Source organism: Pithys albifrons, chromosome 8 (genome assembly GCF_047495875.1).
Source record: "Pithys albifrons albifrons isolate INPA30051 chromosome 8, PitAlb_v1, whole genome shotgun sequence".
Lineage (NCBI taxonomy): Eukaryota > Metazoa > Chordata > Aves > Passeriformes > Thamnophilidae > Pithys > Pithys albifrons.
Window position 1 is genome coordinate 4,325,632 of NC_092465.1, and position 22,724 is coordinate 4,348,355.

The following is a 22,724-nucleotide window of genomic DNA, read 5'->3' on the forward strand; positions in this document are numbered from 1 at the left end:
AACCACCATAGCTTTAAAGTCACAGTTCCACAGAAGTTTTTTTTTTACTTTGTTGGACTAGAAAGGCTCAGAAATCAGGAAGTTAGCAGGCCAATATCAAGCTGAAGGTTGGCAATTCATTTTGGATAATATTAAATCATGACAAAGCTCAAACATAAAGATCAAAGTTCAATTATAGACTATAAAGTCGCCTTAAAAGAGATTTATATATTATTTTTCTAGCATATTAGTGCAGATTCTGTAAATTCTAAGAATATTTCAATCCCAAGGAACCAAGGACCTCTGCCCTAGAGTATAAATTTGAACAGTTATTCTCAAAATAACACTGTTAAAATGGCAGACAGGGAACATGCCTCTGATTTACTATTTCTAGGTTGTGTGCATGTGGACACATATCTGAGCATAAGTGTGCACAGAGACACAAACACATTATGTGAAGATCTTGTATTACACATAGCCTCAGAAATGGTTCCAAAATGTTTCTAGACCAAAGATATTTTGTGCAAGCATGAGTGAGGTGGAATGAGGACTGATGATCTTCATTAGAGCTGTTACTGAAGCATGAAAAGCCCCAGTCACCAGCCCATCGCAATGAATGGAGCCAATATGCTGTTCCCAGTCTGGCTTCCTTTACTCATAGAAGTAGAAAACAAATGGTACAACAATGAAAAAAATAACTTTTTGTCATGTAAAGTGGCAGCACATCTTCATTTTCAGACCAAGATGTAACTAACATTTACCCACTGGTCTGCTACACTGCCTTGTCTGATTGCTATCCCCATTATTATTCTCATTTTTTAACTCCCTACTTTACTTTCTTCATGAGTATTTGTTACATTCTACATCAGCAAAGTTTGGTTAAGAGTTAAATGACAATCACTTGATTCCTAGATTTCCTGATAACAGTGTTGGCAGAACAAAGTACCCCAGGAGATCAAACTGCTATTTAATTTTGAAGCCTGTATTCCCAAATTTGGTTAATGTGGAGAAATGTGTCGAGTCTCCTGGCCAAGCGTGCACGCATCAGTGACTAACAGAGCACAGAACTGTGTCTAAGTGAACTTACCACCTTAAAGTGTATTTACTCATGACTATAATTTACGTGTTAAATTTATTGGAGTTTGGGTTCCAATGTGACATACAATATAAAAAATCAATATAGATTTGAGAGCTTTATAGTGCCCCTGGCAAATATGAATAGCACTTGATGAAAAGTGAAGGTTTTCACAGCACCTACAGTGCCACTGCATTGGAGTAATTAACACCACACGCTTCACAGATATTTATATCAATTCTTCACCAGCTCACAGAACAGCTCTTTGTCAGGAATTTGGTACCAAGATGTCCTGTAAGGCTTTATGCACACTTTTATTACAAGCCCCTATTTTAAGGGATTTACAATTCTGACAGAAGTATTTCCCTATGGGATGAAAGTTTGTAGGCATGTTCTCAGAGCTGGAGGAATTTTTTTCTTGTAAAAATCAGTTAACATTTTTTTCCCTTAAGAAACAAGCAAATAAATAGTTCTGAGAGGTTTCTGCAACCATTTAAGTCACCTTTAGAAAAATAAATAGATGCATCTTACAATACAAAATTTGGCAAGCTTTTCATTTGTAATCTGGGAGTTTGCATTTTGTGATTTAAAAATATTCTAATGTGAGCCTAAAAATTAACATTTAAAAGTGGTCTCTGCATAAGCACTGCAAGTGTATTTTCATAACATTTTAACAGATTAAGGGATAAACTCTGGTGAAGACAATGAAAGAACCTTATCAAATGAGCATTTCACGTAGACTTACCGTAGATTGGAATTAAGCCGTGCTAACGAATCCTGCCTCATTTGCATGGCCAGAACCTAATCCTAATGAAACTTCATGGTAGATAACGAACATATTTTCTTCATGGCAACATTAGTTTGGTAATAATACTGTGTCAGGTACTGATTCTGAATTATTGTGTCATAAATCATACATCTCTGTTATCCCTGGAAGAGTGTCCCAGGCAGAACCAAGCTATGTTTATGAATCGAGAGCTTAATGCAACTGTAGCCAACCCCAAATTTATCAGGCTTTCCTAGAGAGATGTATTAGAGGGTGGATTTGAGTTATGCTAATGAATTTGGATTTGTTAGCAGGGATCACATCTGATCCCTATGTAACACCGCAGGAAATTTATCAGCCACACTTTATTAAACTAAAAAAACCCCAACCCTTAAATCCAGAAATTAAAAGACTATAAATTACTCCTCTGTTACTGTAATAACTGAAACAAACTAACAAGATGCATTTAAATCTTATACTCAACTCACAAAGTACTTCAAGGAGACAAAACTTTAACATATTGAAATCAGATACTATGGATGTGTAAGGACAGATTGTGAAAGTTTGGTGTGCAAGTCTGCACACCTCACACACACATATTGATGCATAAATGACATTTTTTTCAAAGTTTCTGTGACTGTTAGAAGCAAACCCCCACCACTAAGGCACATCATGGTTTTGCAAAATGAAGATTTCCTTACAATAAACAACACTGCACTGAGCATCTCTGCATGTATCTAAAATATAAGAACTTAATTCATTGAATGTTCTCTTCAGACATGGGCCCAGCTGGTGTTTAACTCTTGTGGTTGCCTTAACTTATGCTGGCTGGGGTCAATCTCTTGGCTCTGGACAGACAAGTTTAATACACACTAGCAACACCCCTTGCCATTTTTGACACACCACTGGAAAACACACTGGAGATTGACAGGGGCTGCTGGCAAAATGCCTCTTTCTAGTCAATTTGCATGTGCAGTTGTGGGTTTCACACATAATAATTTGGGAGTGTGTAAATTTTCCAAGCATTACTCCAGACAATATTTGAAAACATGGCTTTACTTGAGTATTCGTGGTCAGAATGCTACTGCCTTCAACTACTAGTTACCAGAACACTTCTTGGATAAACTGAGAAACAGGTTTTATCAAGGAAACAATTTTTTAAGAATATGTGAAAGTGATGGGTGACCAACATAACAATAAATTGGAGTAGGAAAAAAAGCACCTCTTATTTGCTGACATGCATTTTAAATTGTTAAAAATGGATTTTGTTAGTGAGTTAGAAAAATGATGAGAGAAGACAGGAGAAAGTATTCCAACAAATTAGTCAGCACAGCATCTGAAGTTCCTATTTTGGGTTCTAAAATATAAACTATTTCAATACTTTTTCTTAAAAAGAAATGGAGTTGTGCAGCATGTTGATTTCCATTGTGCATGGTGTTAAATTGATGAGCTTCTACCACTTGTACACCAAAGGAGAAAAATTGAAACAGCAGTCAGATATCACAGAGATAGATGTAACCATACATTGATTTTTCATCTTTATAGTTCAGCAGTGTGAGTTTTATGAGATACAGCAACAAAACTGTACCTAAGAAGTGTTTGTCCAATGCACTTATTCATCCGAGAGTCAAATAATCACTTGTGAATTTTTAATTTTTGCACCCCAGAAAAAGTACAAAAGACCAGACAGACCTTTAATAAGTCCCTTTTCTTGCAATGTTTTCAAGGAGGGTCTTCGGGAGATGAACTTCTTTAATCTGCTTTTAACTCGGTTTCTGTCATTTGTGTCAGAGGCACTGTAGTTCAGCCTGAAAACTAGAGCAAAGCAGGAGGAAAAGCTTCAGTGAAACAATATTTCTAAACTAATAGGAGTTTGCTCAAGTATCCTTAGAAAATAGTGGCCATAACCACCCTAATGAAATCAAAATCATGCGGTAGGTCAGCAGTGGAGCTGGTTGGACACTACAAACCATCTGATTAATACTTCTGTGAATAAACATGATGAGTTCACTCTGCCGGCTCTGCACGGAGCTCTATTATTTATTGCCCATAAGTATTTGGATGGCGACCAGTTTACTCATGAAACGTTCACGAATCCCACAAGTTTCACATGGATGATTTCTCTGCTAAAACTGCAGACTCCAAGTGTGCTACGCACTATTAGCTGTGTACTACTTGTTATGAGAAAGGATGGATGGTTACACCAAGAGTGAAGGACTGAATTCTCTTGCCAAGATGGATTAAGAGTTATATATATATTTAATGCAGTTACAGAAAACATGGCTATGTGCCATGAAATGTGTGCAAGATGCATTAATTTATGGAAAGAAAAGTATTCCCGTTCTAATGATTATATTTTATTATATTTAAGCATTTACCAAGCTGAGAAACATTCTGAGCTCAATTTATTCCTGCTTGTGTCAAAAAGACATAGAATCCAGCTTCCGAAAATCCCCTGGAGGAATTTTCAAAGGCATAAATTTAACTTTTTCTCTGTTGAGGTGCTTACAGGGCACCATGATAGATATCAAAACAGGCAATATGAGTAGGGAGGAGAAGCTTGGCATGCTCCAGAAGCAGCAGTGATGCTGTGGGAAGACCTTTTCCAAAGTATTCCCCAAACCAGCAGGTTTTCAAAGGTTTCTAACAAATCACTTGAGACTCACCATCCTTGAAAAACTCTTGTTCAGTGTCCTGAGCATCCTCACCCTGCCCTTTCCCCCATATGCTGAGCAGGCTAATGCAGAGCTCTAAAGCCTCCCTCAGTAAGGGCCTCCAGCTGAGAGAGGCGTGGCTTTGGCTTTCTTACAAATCAATCAGTCAATCAATCAATCAATCAATCAATCATTCAATCCACCAAAATACAATATTCTTCACAAGGTGAACTCGCAGGAGTTGTCCCCTTGACAGAACTTCTAAATAGCACCTTGGATAATTTGGCTGCAGTGACAGAGATGCTTCCAACCTTCCCATCCAGGCTGAATCTCCCCTATAATGCAGCAATCTCCATACAGAGGATCCAAACAAAGAGAGAGCAAAATTGAAAGTATGATCATTATTATCAGTCTAATCTTTTATCAGGGTGTTTTGCATTAGTTATAAGCAGAACCAGAACATTTAAAGGTGCACAATTATAAAACAATGGCAAGCTAAAATAACTGGTTAAGCAACAGCAACAACCCTGGAATATTGTGGTTTACATTACAAATCTGATTTTAACAGCCAAACTTATAAAATGGTTTATGCTTTGCTGTTGTCAAGGGAGAAAAACTTGCCAAATTGTTCATTTTAAGTAAATAGAACATAGCCAATTAAGGAAAGCAATACTTAAACACATGCCTGTGATGATCAGAGCATAGTTTGCTTCTGATTTCACTACTGATTTTAACAGAGGAGTGCTCCATTTTCCCACAGCACTAAATTGACCCCACACATACTTCCACAAACTAGTAATCACACAGGACAAATAAAAGGACAGTTTACTGGAAAATACATGGCTTGGTACAATAATCCATCATTTATGAAAACTAGAATTCACATTTTTTTAATGGCAGCATTCTTGGACTGATGTATCACAGAATATAAAGATTAGCATTCAATTGATGGTTGGTGCTTTTTTAACATTATAGTGGAGAACTTTTTGTTCAAAATTGAGCAATCCTTGGCAGGGACAAGCTAAAATTCCAAGTCACTTGGCTGTGCTATAAAAAGAACAACAAATGGATGTTTCTAATTCTGCATCTTAATGGTACTTTGAAACAGGGAATTGTATTTAATTTGGGGTCTCCTTTGCTGCTCAGGACCATTTTGTCCATAGTGATTTACACTGAGGTTGGCTTTTTCTTGACTTAGAGTGAGGCTTCCCCAAATGCTTTAAATTATGCAGGAGTGAAAATATCTCTTAAGTCACTAAGATGCCTGTCACTTTTCCCATTCTGTACGACTCTGAAGTGTTTTATACCCACTTGAACTTCATACTTAATTTCGAGTCTACACCAGATTAGTTGAGATGTTCCAGCAGAAATGCACATGATCCTAATGTGAAGGGTAGGACAGCAGATAAAAATCCCTCTCTTTGGAAAGATGCGTTAACCCAGATGGAATTTTTATACCTACATCAGCAACTATGGTGTTAAAACTACATCTAGAGGTAGGAATAATTATTGTCTGGGATAACTTTGTACTATGTTGAGCTGTACAGCACATAGTTCAAAACAACAGCAAAGTTGACGTTGATGAATTTCTCATTTTATTCTATTAAATATATGTGAGTCACCAGAGAAAAACTCCAAGACTCCCAGAAAGTCAAGATTTCATATAGCATGTTTCAAAGCCAAGCTTAGCCAGAAATATTCTTGTTGGGATCTCACTTAGAATATTCCTTCTCTTGCCAAACCATTCTTTTCACTATACCTTCACATTAAAAAGACTTTGCCATTATATTTGGAAATAAGAAAAAAAAGACCAAATATTTCTTCCTGGATAAAAAAAAAAAGACCAAAAAAAGTAGTTATAAAACGAAAAAAATGCAATTTTTTTCAATACCTTTTTAAAAAAAATTTCAAGTTCTTGATTTGGCCAGGAGTATCCTCCATGAAAGAGAGCTGACAAAAGTCAAACAACATAAAAAGTGGAAGGCAGTTTCATACAGAAGTTAAAATAAGACTCTTAAGGATCTAAGCATAAAATAATTATAAATTACTTCTGGTGGAGCAAGAGTGTGCTGGGACGCTTTTATTCAGCAGGAAAAAGGTAACCTGAATATCATCTGACTTTAATGTTTGGCTTGTAACAAGATGAACCCTTAGATTGAGAAACGATTTTCTGATTACTTTTGGCACTTTCTTAGGTTTTTATTTATTTCATATGGGGGAAAGGTATGAAGGGACAAATGAAAATATGGCAAGATCTTTTCCACAGATTTCAAGATGTATGGAAGCAAAGCAGCTTATCACATTGGGGAAGTGTAGTACAGATTGGATACAAAAAGAAAATATTATAAACATGTTTTTAGGACTAAAAGACAGAACACATGTTTGGCCCTTAATATTGGATAGCACCATAATAACATTCTTTTTAGGGGAGAATCAGGGGACATAACTACAGGTGAAATTCTCTGGGAAAAAAATACAGCAAGAAAGAACTGACCTGTCTTATTTTGGCCTACATAAATCCTCTGAATACTTATTCAAATATAGCTTTAATATTCCTAATAACATATAAATAACAGAAATATCAGATAGAATAACAAAATGAAGTATATAAAAGAGTTTTTACACCAGAAAAAAGGTGAAAGGCAAGAATTAATGCAATACCTCCAAATGACACAGTTCTACAGATAGTACCATCAGAGTCAGTGGAAGTTTTGAGATGCAGATGAAGAATTACCTGTTAACATTCAATGCTCTTAATTGTATATATGATGCAATGAGAGTAAACATACTTCAGTTGAATCAGGATTGAGCAGTGGCTACCATGCTTTCAAGGTAAAGTTACAACAGCTTTTCTCCAGGGTTTTGGCATGGCCACAACTGAAAGAACTGGGCAAGGCTCAAACCTATTCAGGGGAAGGTTCAAAAAGTTTATGAGATAGTTTCTGTGAATTTATTCATGTACCTAGACAACATATTTCTAGCAGATTGTTTTTCCTGGGTGTGATGTTCTGGGAAGAACCTGAATGATTTAGAGAGCAAAATGTTTTAATATGTCCTAAACAGCTCCATAATTTTTTAACAAGACTTTGTAACTCACGTAGCATGATCTCACATTCTTTCCAACAACTTTTATTTCACTCTTAATTTACAAAATATTTATAAATAATCCCAAGGGTCTACCTATGATTAATTCCTACCAGGTACAGTACATCTGAACACTTCTAATGTGTTGAAAGCATTGGTCTTTGAAGAACTATCTATTAATGACTTTCTGAACTGTGACAAGGGATATTGACAGTGCTTGTCAGACTAAAGCACTATTGATTGTCTCACATCATGTGTATTGCAAAACCAATTTCTTTCAAGTACTTCTTCCTAACTGAAATACATTATTACGATGTCTATCTGTTTATTATAACACCCAAAATTATTGTATGTAATTTATTTGGATGGAAAGGGCAGCAGTGGGAATGAAGAGCAATGGTGGGAGTGGAGAAGGCACTAAAAGATTCAAATAGCTTTACATTTGTACCTTCTCTTTCACTAACCTTGGTGTCCAGGGAAAAAAAAATCCAACTAGTCTGGACCTTGCAAATTGTTTTTAGTACTGTTGAAGACTTTAAAATTTTAAGAAGTTCTTAGAAAGGGAGGTGATTTGAAGTATAGCAATAACACTCAGAAATTGAGATGTAGTAATTATTTCCCAAGGAATATTAAAAATGACAAATTTGACCATTCAAAACACAGAATACACTAATCAAAAGTCCTTAAGACATGTATGTACAGGTCCACGTGCTTAACTGTCATCTCTGACGTCTTAAAAGAATAATTTCCTAAATTGCTTCGACTCCTATCCAGAGTCCTCAGCAACACCTTACAGGACTGAATCAAAACTTGGATTGCAAAAGAGAAGGTAGGATCAGGTCTCTGTGCCTCTGTAGAATGAAAGTCTAACAGCAGTATTGTCACATATTTGCAAAAATATTAATCAAAAGGAATGAATAAATTAATTACTTAATTTCAAGTAATAGGCATGTTTAACTGCTGAGGGTCTCATCTTTCTGAAGAAATATATCTGAACGTGCAGAGGTGTATGATTGTGCCTACATTCCAGGAGATACTGTAATTTAAGAATGTTGAATGACTCATGACTAAGTTTTATTAGATACTGTTGGAACTCAGATTTCAACATTTCTTCAGATTTTTTTGGCCTGCAGCAGATGTGACACTGCTGTTAGTCCTTTAAGGAAGGAGCAGCATGCATTATTGCCTGTAAAAATGGGCAGGTTTTCAACCAGCGCAAAAGCTTTGAGAGTGACAAAACCAAGTCCTGCTTCCTTCCTTTTCTTTGTGATGCTCTGAGATGGAGTCGATAAAATCTACTTACTAAGGATAAAGAATTCACTTCATCTACTTTACTGAGCTAAAGATTTTTGTCAGTCATCCTATTTTATCCCTTAGCGAAATTCCTGGGCAGGTCTCTGAGTTATAACTTTTTTTTAGTTATTATTTTTGTTTTTTTATAAAAGAGTAGAATGAGAGGCAAGTACATGGTCTGCTTAATAGCACTACAAAAGTTATTGATGGGGAAAAATGCAGGAATCAGGCATTACCCCTAATCATTAAGCTTATGATAAGCTTCAAAATTACAGATTTTATAACTGCTGAACCTAGACCCAAGAACTGCAGCAACAGGTGACAGAATGGGCACCACCAGCCAGCAGACTCTCAGAAGATTTTGTTTGATTTGGCACCAATGGACCTGAAGTCGTTCAGGTTTATGGGCCAATAATAGATATTTGCCACAGCAAGTATATCTACATTTACAGATGTTTATGAAGTAAGCTCAGAAATAAACAATAGGAGAAAGAAAACAGTGATTATATAGCACAAATAATTTTTCTGTAATATGACAGCCTAACAACTTAAGTGCTCAGTAGTGTCATTACACTTTGTGAAATTTGTGTGCATTAGCAGTAAAGATTCAATGAAATGACTGTATAATTCATATTTTGCATTATGCTCTTATGCATATAAAATTTTAAAAAACCCAAATGTCCCACTCTAATAGTAAATGGAAATAAATGAATAGTGTGTTAAATATCACTACAACTTACATTGTGAAACAAAGCTGGCACTCCCCACACAGCTTTTCTTAGGGGTATTTGTACCATAAATATTTAGAAATGTAAAGCAATATTTCCGAGAATATATTGGATTTATAAAGGAAGATCACACCGAATACCTTGATTAATAAAATAAATGGGTGTTTTTAGAAAAGGAAAATGCAATAGGCCAAATCTATCTGGATTTCAGTTGCGCATTTGATATGATGTCAAATAGGAAATGATGAGTTAAACTAGAGAAGATGTAGAGAATTAAAACAATAACTGTGAAGTGACTAAATACGGTATTAAAATGATCTTTGTTGAAAGGAGAACTACTGTAGTGAAGGGAAGTTATCAGTGTAAGCCCTGAAATATTCTTGGAACTGTCTTTGTGTTTTCATTAATGATTTCAGCAGAAAAAGTAGAAGAATTCTAAAATTTACGGGGTGACTCAAAGCTGGGAAGCATCATCAGCTGAGACAAGAATTCAGGATATCAGTCAAAAACTTAGTGACATTGAGACTGGAAGCTGGAGTAATCAGATTAGAACTAATACTACCCAATGCATGGTTAGGGAAGGATTGGAATGATAGAGTCATAAAATTATTAAGGTTGGAAAAACCCTCTCAGATCATCAAGTCCAACTGTTGCCCAGCTTTTCCAAGTCCACCACTAACCCATGTCCCCAAGTGCCCCATCTTTTGAACTTTTCCAGGAATGGTGACTCAACCGCTGCCCTGGGCAACCTGTTCCAATGCCTGATCAACACATTCAAAATATTTCATTTTTATTAATACAAAATAATTCTCTCTATCAGTGTTCAACCTTGGACTGCTGAGCTTTCAGAAGCAGACAGGGAGCTTGGCATGTTTGGCCATCTAGAAAATCACTGAGAAAAGCTGTGATTGTTCTCTATGAGTTTGCTGGTGGGGGTGGGAAAAGGAGTAGGAGAGGAGAACAGGACAGCAGGGAGGGAGAAGAGCTGTTTTAACTGAAGAACAATGTTGGCATGAGAATAGATGAGTATAAACTGGCCATAATATGAAGTTCTAAAACACTCTTTTAAAGAAGTCATGGTGGCAAATAAAACTAAAAGAATTTAAGATGGAGCTTAATAAATTTATGTACTAGGACACAGAACACAGTACCTTGTGACAGGATGGACTGGACTAGATCACTCAAGACATGCCAAGCCTTTCTTTCCACAACTTTTTTTGGTATTGTCACAATATTAGAAACACCATTATACACACTTAACTTGAATATAAAAACCACAATGCCAGAAATCAATGAGTTCATTTTATTCATACAGTATGACCAGTTTATGTTCATCTAATGTAAAACATGTGGCACTTGGATGAAATCTGCTGCAGTACACAAAGTCAGACTAGACAGGCTCTAGGAAGAGAGAGTGCAGTTTGAGAAGGAGAAACTGGTCTCTCCAAGATCATGTCAGGGATTAGGACTCTTGACACAGACTCTCTGCAAAATTTTCCCAGGAAAATACTCAGTAACGTGGATGGTCTAATACATAGGAAAGAGTAGTGCTTACCCTTCACTACCTGAGTGACTCAGTGTCTACAGCGATATAATCTTACCCCCCTCAGATAAAACATGATCAACATTGAACAAAAAAAATTAATTGAATTATTATATTTATATAATAATAATTGTATTTAAATTATGGACTTTTAAAGTTGACTTCACAAAAAAAACAAATAAACAAACATGCAAAAACCCCAAAAACCCCAAACCTTGCAATTATAGGTTGAGGAAGACAGAACAAGGTACTTAAGACCATTTCCAGATTGAGTGGAACAAGTAATTTACAACAAATAATGCATTCAGGTTTTTGTTCTTTTTTTAGAATATGGGGCTCTGTTTGCTTTCTTCTCTCATGGAATACATGTAAATAACATTCAAGCCTTAAACTAAATTTTTAACTAGTTAATCTAAAAAAAAAACCATGACATTTTAAACCTTTTGCAAATAATATGGATAGTCATAACTTACACTAAATTACTCAGACAAAAAGACAAAAAAATTATACAATTCTTTTTTCTACCAGGAGCACCAGATAGATTGTTATGTCAAGAGAAAACCCTTCTGAGGGACAGGGTACTGCCAACCATGTGGGCACTTTTACCTTAAAAGCCTTCATATAAATCTGCCTTATACTTTGGGAAACAAATTAATTACCTATGGAGAATAAGGGAGACTAGGCATTGGTTTATTTACATCAGCCTTTTCAGGAGTTATACAAATGTTTCATATATTTAAATTTAAACATGTGCTTGGATACCTTGTTGAATCTGTTATTCAGATCCAGTATTATGGGACCCTTCCAGAAAGAATATCATACCAAAGAATTTTCTTCTTACTGAAACCCTTATCAAAAATATTTTGTTAAATTTTGAAAGTAAATTATTTTAAAATTTAATTATATTTCCATTGCACTCAGTCTTCAATTATATTCATAACATGGCATTTTTTGACCCATGATGAACTTTTAGTGTTTCTTATACAATAAAGGACAGAATTAATTTATCGTGTGCAAGTTATGAAACCAACATATTAAAACTGTTTATTTCCAATGAGAAACAGTAGTGACATTTAGCTCCATATTTTCTGTTTCAAACCACAAGTTCCAACATATTTTTTCTCTTTTAAACAGCAAGTCTAGTACTTTCCAGTGAATGTAGATGTGGTAGTTTATGAAGGAGAAAGGCACACCCATTATCTTTAAAGTAATCAAAAAATATCCAGCCAGAGATCTGAAATCCATTTGCTGTACTCTGTTTAGATGTCGACTATACTTTATCAAATTATCTCTACCTCAATTATATCATTAGAGTAAGTATAACAGAGCAAAAGATCACCCATGAGCTCATTTTTAGAAAGAGCAAGTCGCCAGAATCCAGAATTCTTTTTACTTCTTGCCTCAAGTGAAAGTTCTGTTAAGAATCTCCAACATCTATATTCACAAAAAACCTTTAGACAAAGTCACCTTCCCTGCCATCAACTTTATTTTATTTTTCTACAGCAATTGCTTCCTTTTGTTAAAACACAACTGATCTTGAAACTTTTGAGCAGTTGTAGGTTTTTGTTCAGGTAGTTTTAGAGTCCCATTCTGAGGACACTGGAAAGACCTCCCCCAGAAGTCCTTTAGGATCTCCATAAAATAAACATAAACTCACAAAGCAGACAAAAATCAGGCTGCAGCTTTTTTGTTGGCTGTGGGTGGAGAAGCTGCCCTATGAGATATGCTGTGGGTCATCCTCTCTCTTGGACTGAGACGATGGAATTACAGGGGGAAAAGGAAAGTTCAGAATGAAGCTGCTGCTCTATTCAGTCACATATGTTGCAATAGTTTATGTTTTAATTTGACTGCTCACCTGAAAGCTCTGATTATAGTGTTTTTAAAGAAGGGGTGGGATTATTTAGCATTGGCTTTATCAGAAGTTCATCTAATAAAAGTCAGGTGATGCTGTTCAATTGTGTAACAGCAGACAGAATCTACACTTTGCGCCCTCTTCCTTGTGTTACTGGGTATATCTTCGGTCAGGATGTTGTGGGAACAACACTTCTGGCTTGCTACAGCACCCACCCACCCACTCTCCCTACAATGTGGTGGGGTCTCCTTCCCATCCCACAGGAAACTCAAGGGCATGAGTTGGGTTGGTACCATTAAGACGTGAGTCTGAAGGGGACACAAAGGTGTGGTCAGCTGAGGGCATGAGTAACTTGGACCCCAGAAATGAGCATTCCCTGCACTGCCAGTGCAAGGAGTTGCTGTAGCAGTAGCTGGGACCTCAAGTCTGCGTGGCCCTTGTGTAGGGGCTCAGAGGGGGACATCCCCAGAGACACTGCAGGGCATGTGGTGACATTTAGTACTTTATCCAGTCTCCAGAACAGCTGCATTGGAACAAGCTGCTTGAGTAGGCAAATAATTACTAATTATCATGATATTTTCTTGAAATAAAATCAGGCCAGTCATCACAACTCTGAGACACTTCAATCAGCTACATGTGGGGTTTGCATGGGTGCACTGACTCTCTGTTTGACCAGCCATGGTCAAAATTCAGACTTAATGTTAAAACGAGCCAATAGAAGACTGTTTTAGTTTTAAAATTAATGTTCCAGCTGACAAACTGCACAGGGGCTTAACCTACTTTAGAACATATTTAATAGCATAATTTAGTCTTGAAAAAGAAAAGCAAAATAACTAATGATGGACAAATTTAGGGGTCAAACCTAGTTCAGATAAACATTCAAAAGTTCACATGTTTAACCAAACCTTATCTTGTCCGTGAAAAGCCTCAAGCTGAAGGGCTCTATCAAATATAAGCAAAGCACAAGAGACTGTGGAAACTTTTCCTTCCAGAAGGAAAACTATTATCAGGAACCAGCACCTTATTGCAGCACTCACGTGTAAAGCAGTTAAGCATCAAAGCAAAACATTTCAGAAAACTGTTTCATGGTAGTAGTAATATTTGGATGAAATCCAATACAGAGAAAAGAAAATAATATTAAGGAGAAAGATAATACAAATGCAATTAGACTATCAACCAATAAAACTTAATCTATGCTTGATAGTTGAAACCTTCCAAGCTTAGAGAGAAAAAGGAAACTGGAGATCAGAGGACTGTGTCTTTTGAAGTCTTGCTGTCCAGATCCTGGCAACCATTATCCAGCTGAGTATTTTAAAGACATTATGAATATTCTGTCACAGAATTAGAAAGGTTTATTACTGTGAATGATCTGTAACTTGAGCGGGGACAGTTACAGATGAATTCCAAATAAACAATTATTTGGAAAAGGTGAATTCTGCAAATTTAGTTCTGTGAACTAAACTCCAAAACATAAGAGAAGTGTTTTCAAAGAACATTCTCCTTGTGGATTATTGATAACAGAAACCATAATTCTAACAAGTCCTCACCGTTCTCACATTCATCAGATACAAATGATTTTTTAAAAAGTCTATCAGATAAGATGAGACCACTTCTCTGCCTTTCCTGGCACTGTTTCTCATTCAACAGGCAATATCTGCTATGGTACCTCAAAAGAAAACAAATTCAGATGCCACAGCAAAAGGCTTTTTAAGCAAGATTTAAAATTCCAGTTCAGAAATGACTAACATGTACCTTAAATTAAGAGCAACTTTGCAGTAATAAATCAGGTGTCTCACTGCTTGTAATTGTGCCTTAATATCAGTGCTACCCTTGATCCATCATATTGAATGATCTTCAGATAACACTGTATAACAATTCAGGTATTACAGTGCTTTCATCATTTATTCATTAATCTTTACTGCTGTCTTTTGATTTTCTTTCAAACATATGAGCTGAAATACCTTCATTGGATTAAAGGAAGGTAGGAAAATTATAGCACCCTAAAATAATCTACTCCAATTTTACATAGATAAGAATGATACTGTACGTATGTTCTCTCACAAAAACATATACCAAATATATTTTTACATTAATAGAAAAATTTAACATCTCGGAAGCCATAACAATGATGTAAATATTTTGATTAAGTGAATGTACCTATAGGTTAGATAGAGGACAATCAAAGAGTGATTTTGAGAGCATCACCTGCATTACACAAGTTTTAGTCAACTTCCTGGTTCTTTCAGGTACCGCTTCTCAAGAGACATCCTACTGAGAAGTTCTGCTCAGGAGCAAGTTTACTCCAGAGACTCCTCCCTAGAGGTGTTATGGATAAGACAGAACCAATTTTTCTTTTGTGCTGGGGTTACTCTGACCTTTAACTTGTCCCAGAAAGCATTTTACCTTCAATTATAATATTGCTTGTCTACATATCAGACCAATTCACCAGAATACTCCTAAAGCACTGGGGTGGTGGGATACACAGAAGCACCGACTTATAGTGGAGTCACACTAACAAAAGAGTCATTACAGGGTGATTAGATAAGAACAGAGAAAAAACCTTTTCTGAATAGGACACAGCCAGTCTGTCCTAGAAAGAGGGAGCACAAAGCAATGTGGGCTCAAAGCAGATGTTCCTGCACCTTGAATAAAGTCTTTCATTATAGATACCCACCAAGCTAAAGGTTAACTTGCCCTGATTTATATTTTTGTGTCTAAAAGCCTATTAAATGGCAAATGATCCACTGTACATCTGGCTGCACTCCTGTTCTGCCCTCCCTACATCTGGCCACCTTCCCTTAGGCTCAGGGTCCTTGGACTGAAGTATAACCTTCTTCAGCAAGAGTGACCACAAAATATACTGTCACTATGTCATTGCAGCAAATATTAACTATAAAGCTATACATGGAGAGACACACTTTCTGTAGTAGGGCTTCATACCTCCATGCTTTTAAAACTGTGTGTTCTAGACAAGGTGTCTTCATGAATTTCATGATAATTTCATGATAATCCTATTTCATCTCTAAGATATTTTTTCTTTCTTTTCTTTTTTTTTTTTTAATGTATTAGCACCGGGGTATTTTTAGATGTTTTCAATTCATTTATTCTAAATGTGCTGATTGAAAAGACTTGCTCAGTTTTATAAGAATGTTACTTTTCTGTTTGAATTGAACACCTCAAAAATTAATTACAAAAACTGTTATCACACATAGGAACACATTTTACATGCTATAAAAAGGCTTAAGGCAAGTTTGCTCTTTAGTTTTCACAGAGAATACATTGGTTGCAAGAGATGAAAGGACAGCAGGTTCTGCGTGTCCTGGTTGTTTGCTTGTTATCCCTAAAAAATTGGCCATGAAAGAGATAAATACAACCCTAGACTGTATCAAGTGAGCCATTTCCATATGGGGTAATGAGTTCCACTTCCCAAGCCTGTGGGAAGACCTAGGCATGAATATCCATGTTCGAGGAGCAGGGACTGAAACAAGCAGATTCAGAAAAAGGCTCTTTGAGACCTTCAGGAAAAGGAGCAGCACTCTGTGATAGGAGACACAGCTACAAATCTTGACTGGCTGAGCCCATCAACACAAGCAGGGGAAGGAGTAAGACTCATGTCTGTAACTTTGTTTGGGGTGGAACACCTGAGACAGAAAAGAACTGCAGAAAATAAAGGGCAAGATAAAAGCTGACACAAGCAAGCAATACCACAAGTCCATTTAGGCTGAAAATTAGAGTGCTTTCAGCTTGAAAAGTGAAGTTTTGGAACATCTTTCCAGCCTGAGCTGAGGGGCAAAAGCATTACTACCGAATTTCATTAATTATGAAAGGAATCAAATGAGGTAGTTGTTTTCAAGAACTGGGGAATTGATTCAATGCTACAAAAAGTCTGTCTGAGGCAGATAATGCCATGTTACACTTTTCAATAACAGTAACACAAGTGAATTCCTCTTGGGTGAATCCTGGGCGCACTTAAGACAATGGCCAATGGAATTAATTAAATGGAGCCAAATATCCTCGGTGGTGAGGGGAGCTGCTCATATGTCACAGTGTTCTCTTCAGCATCAATATTTAAAGCCAGCTAGTTGAAACCTTTTACTTAATTGAGAAACAATACAGCATTTAACCCTTGAGTGATATGCCACCCTTTGGCTTTCAGAGGCAGGATCTGTGTATCCTGCACATCAGCAGGCAGTTGGTGGAGCAAATAAGAGATCCCACAAAGGGCATTGTTTTTTAAAGCGTTTATATGCCCTGCCCAGAAGACAGTACCATTAAGCTGGTCTTTAAATATTTGAGGTTGGATGTCACAATTTAAATTAAATGCATTCTAGAAGCTGGAAAGTGCAAATGTTTGAGTCTTTTCACCATGGGGAAAAAGGTGAGTCTTGGCAGAAGGTATTCCCATCCAGAGCCCAATGTACAGTCTCTCTAACTGATCTCAAATTAGACTTTTGTAATCTAAAATCCTCCTTATTTCTGTCACATTTCTTCCAAAGTACCATGAGGATTGCATCTAGATTAGTTAGAAATAATAGTGAAGGCTCAGAATACAGTTTGGTGTAAGAATCATTTTTTTTTGTCTGGCTACAACCTTCCAATCAGGATACTTATTTCAATAAATACCACAAGAGATTCAAAATTAAGCTCACAGGAGTGATGGAAAGCTGGTCTCTCTCTCCCTTCCATAATAACAAAGCTCAGCAAGTCCTGCTCATTTGCTCTAGTTCTGACCTCTCTCCAAAGACAGCAGTCTAAAATATTCCCTGTTGCAGTGAAAACGCCACCATCTCTTTAGGTGTTATCTGTTGTCAGCCTGTAATCCTTTCCTGTGGAGGCCCAGTATGGTGACGAACAAAACTGGAGATACACTGATGACACGGGCGATGGAGGGTCGAGCAGATGTTACTGTCTGCATTGTGTGCTGCTTTAAACCATAAAAATCATGGCATTTTGTACAATATACATCAAACTTTAGTTTTGCTACCCAATGTAAACAGAGATCTATTTAGTAAGAAATTAAGAGACTGCACCAAAGCAGTGCAAGACACGGATGGCTGGGCTTAAAAGTGGTAGAGGCAGAGTAGAAACCTCTTCCTCATTACAGGAGTGACTTTTAGATCATGGAAAGGACACGACTGCTTGACTCCAACAATACCTAAAATTCTCATGATTTCTTTGTGATTGCTTTCTCTGAGGCAAGTGTGTGGTCAAAACAAAAACTATGTATTTTTCCAAAATAATTTCCTTAGAGACTATATCAGTATCCACAGTTCAGTAGGAAAAGGCTTAAAGCAATTGTGACTATCCAGTCTCTGCTTGTCTCCATATCAAATTCATCTAGAGTGCATATGTAGGAGTTTATTTTGTTAAGAAAAATATATGGTGTCTCTCTCTTCTTTGGAACAAAGAAGAAATATGGATTTGTAACCTTTTTCTTTTTTTCTTTAAACTTAAGTCCTTCAATAGTGTTTTGAACAAACCTAAAGAGATTTTAAGACAGACATTTTGTATTATAACATTCCCCTGGGTCGTATGTATGATCGTCTTTACTAAAGCTCCTTTCAGTCCCAGTTGAATAAATATGCATTTTATTTCACTAATCTTGAAACAACAGGAATAAAGTTTACTCAGGTCTTTTATACCTCAGAGAACAAAACAAATACTACAAATCTTTAGAGAGAAAGGATATACAAAAGGGCTTGAGGTGAATGTTTCAAAGCAAATACTCTTTAAACGATGTGCAAATTATTTCAGCACTTGAACATGATTTATGAAAGGGGATTAGTCCACTGAAACAAGAACCAAGTTTAAACTGTTGGGTTTCAAAGTCAAGGATGAGAAGTGTTAGCTCGAAAAGGCAGAAGAAACTGGATAGTAATCTATAGTGAGGATTTCTGATTGATTTTCCTTAACTAACTCAATCCTACATTAGCTATCACTGTCACTCATACTTAACTGTGGTGGGCAGCATAAAATACCTTCTTTTATGATATAGTTCCCCATAAAAATGAAGTATGCAATGGTGATAATTAAGTAATAATGAGGTAATTAATAACTCAGTGACTAGCTCTCTATTTACTAGTATGCCCCATAAATGAGCACGAGGAGTATGAAACAATTAAAGATTATCCAAGCTCAAACAGATAACTTTTCCAGAGAGTTGTGTGTCAGTGAGCAGACCAATGAGTCACCGGTCACATCTATAATAATACATTATATTATATTGTAATATTCCCACACACTCTTCACGTAATGGGTTAGAGCTACTCTTAAGTACTATAAAAATGATCACTTTTATGTAATTGTAAAGATTAATAAGTGAGCTAACTTCTCATGGTTCTGTAATGACCCTGCTGTTCTGGTAGGTAAAGGAAAATTTAATGATCCTGCTCAGATATGATTAATATCTAACTTTTTCCTGACTAAAAATCTGGACTTGGTTCAATAAAAATGAATTAAGTGAACATGCACGGATTTCCCTGCCAAATGTTTATATGGAAGTTGGTTATGCCCAATTTAAAAATATGCTTTTTCAACCCAAATAGTAAACTCTGGAAGGAATTTGGAGAGTGAAGTAGAAACAAAAGAAAGAATTAAGGGAACATTATATTATAATTGATGGAAACAGGATATTCAAATTCAGGAGAAATGTATTTTTTTTTAGGACTAGTCACAGCCAGTTGTGATTTTGGTGCAACATAATCCTCTATTATCAGCAGAAGTGACGCAATTTGTTTCTGAATTTGACATGTTTGGTTTCCAAAATGCCAATATTATTACTCCTTTGTTGCTGAATCAGTATTTTCCTAAGCTTTATGAAAAGAACATACCTATACTTAATGTTGCAGAGAAACATGAGAGCAAAAATATGTCAAAAAATATGGTTAGTCCCTGTAGTCCAAATGAGTGATTCCACCCTGCAGAAGCAACATGTTGCATTTTGGTTTTGTGCTTTTATTTTTTTCAGTCCCTGAACTGCATTTCTGTTGATGCAATAAAAATAAATGCTATGAACAGACAAGCTGCAGAGTGACAAAATTAACACTGCAGCAGGAAACTGCATATTTGCACCTAGTTTTCATTTTGCTTTCTGTTTTAATTGTTGCCATTGGTAATGCTGCACTCATATACATTACTGCTTTATGTTTCTTGGCTTTATTAAAAGTAATAAAGCTGACCTATACATAATGCTAACATTGTCATGTAATAATAGTCCCTAAATAGCAACCATTTGGCTTTGAACTTCACATCTAACTGAAACAAATGGGCTGAAAAGGGGAAAGAATTCAGACCTCATCAGAGCTAACAAAGAAATGGAGTGATTTCCAACTTTTGCAGCTCTAATTAGAATCACAGAATCGTAAAGGTTAGAAAAGACCTCTAAGATCATTGAGCCCAACAACCAACCCAGCACCACCACCATATTCATCACTAAGCTATGTCCTCAAGTGCCATATCCACACTTTTTTTAAGCACGTCCAGGAATGGTGATTCCTCCACTGCTCTAGGCAGCCTGGTAATTAGCCCCCTTTCCACAGAAATGACCTTCTGTGGGTGAAAGACTCCATTACCTACCGCAGAACCCAGGCCTTGACAAGTTTGGCTGGGTCAGTAAAACTTGTCTTCTACATCCCAAGATATGGTCTCATCCTAAGATATGGTCTCCCACCCTACTATCCCCTTCATGTATTAGAGAGGAAGAGAGAAAACTCTCACAGGCTCCTCTCAGCACTGCCTGCAATTAGGTGTCCTTTTTCTAGGATCTCTAAACAATGCTTTCAACAAAATAAGTTCCTGGGTTTTTTCCCTTCTGTTATGACTCTGCCAAAGCCATGCATGTGTTTGTGCCCCAGTGCCAATCCCTGCCCTCTGCAGAGAAAGCAGCAGCCTCAGCCAGGTGGTCTTTGCCACAGAAACACCCCATTGTATGCAGGAACAAACTTTAAACCCCCAAACAAGTCCTGGGAAGAAGCTTTAGCCAGGGAAGGAGCAAGCACCACATGGAGTCAGGAAGGTTTAAATTTTAATTTTCCATTTCTTCCATCACATCCATTAAATGACCAAAATGCGTTTCTGCTGCTGGTTGGTGTTTTTTTTTTTCTTTTTCTCCACACACTCCATGTATATTCTTAGTTATCTGACAAACTGTATTTAGAGAGGATTCTGGACAATTTAGTAATCACTTAGGGATAAATGCATCCATACTTGAGTTTCAAAATTCAGCCTTCCGAAGTAAGGAAAAGTGAATAAAACAAGAAAAGCAATTTTGGACAATTTTAAAGCACACAGCTAAATACTAAGAACTGTAAGCTCCTGACTTTTACTGTGTCTTTTAAGAAGCTGAAGCAGATTTCAAAGCCCAGTTCACTTTGTAGCAAATACCTCTGAAGGTAAGTTGAAATTATGATCCAGAGGTGGTTATTTTATTTTCTTGATTAAAAAGGTGTTAGGTGGCATATTCCCAGACACTGCTATGAGGCCACTCCTAGGGATGCATGAAAGGCTGTGGCATCCCAGAGGCAAAGCATCATCCTTTGGGAATAAAAGACTCCCTTTCTATTGAAAGTCCAGGAGGAATTTAGGTAGGGAAAACATCATTATTTGAGTTGGCTGGTGGCCAGGGTGCTGGGCTAAGACCCTGATCCTTACGAAGACCAGAAAGGAATCCCAAGCCTGCTGTTTAATATGCATGACATGTCAGCTTTGCTGTCAATTTTTCCTTCCACCCCCTGCTTTTGTCTACTTTTCCCACCTGTTGCAACTTGTCTTTATTCAGGCTGAGAGCTGGAATTGTCTTACTTTGGTGTCACACTGTGCCTGGCACAATGACGGCTGGATCCCTGACTACTCTTATTGAGACACTAAAATGATTGTGAGCAGCAATAACACTGCTCAACTCATCAAGACACTCCTGTTCTCACACACTTATACATCCGTATATATATATATATATATATATTTAAATCTTGATGTTCTTGTTGTAGCACCTCAAGCTAGTATTCAAACATGGAGGAGATTTTCCAGGCTCCTTTGCAGGGCTGCATGACTAACCACTGGGTTTTAAGTTAAGTGTTCTTGAAGATAAGAAAAAAATATGCGAGTAGAAACAATAAAAATAATGCAATTCAATCTTATCAATTCAGGCAGTTCCAGCTTTTATGTGGCAAACAAGGAGATCAAATTGCATTTATCTAATATCACAGATTTTTTTAAATGTCTAAAATATTTCATTATTTTGCTTTGGCAACCTAAAGCTGAGGAACAGATTACTGTTCCCACTACATAAGGAAATAACTGACAACAATTAGTATTTATTCTTGTTGCTTTTGTAATAAAAATAGAATTCCATCACTTTCAAGGAAACCTAAAATATTAATAAGAATGTGATGAACTGAGTAAATGTGACGCCATAAGGAAATGATGGAGAACAGGTTGGAAATATAGTGCTTTGGGAATGGATTGCATTATCAAGCTTGTGATTGTGCATTTTGACAAGAGCAGCCCTCAGATTGATACGGTAGCCAAAGGGCACTCTTCCTACTGTGGAGCAGTTTGTTTCCTTCCAGGAAAGGGGGAGTAGAAGGGGAATTGATCCCCTCCAACAATCAATAGTGACTCCAGCTCAGGCTCTTCCACAAGAGGTCACTCCTGAGTGACAGAATTCCCAGATGATGGACAAAAATGGCCCAGATGATGCAAACCACAGAGTTATCATGGGCAAGAAAAGAAATACTCTTAGTGGAGAGTGTG

General features: G+C 36.8%; 1 protein-coding gene across 1 annotated transcript in view; it reads right to left on the bottom strand.

The window, feature by feature from the left end:
- The window catches only part of ARHGAP15 (Rho GTPase activating protein 15), a 329,404-nt gene that overhangs the window by 134,509 nt on the left and 172,171 nt on the right, over window positions 1-22,724 (bottom strand). Inside the window, exon 9 of the mRNA XM_071562294.1 lies at window positions 3,513-3,635. Within this exon, the coding sequence (XP_071418395.1) occupies window positions 3,513-3,635 (123 nt within the window). The remainder of the gene's footprint in view (window positions 1-3,512; window positions 3,636-22,724) is intronic.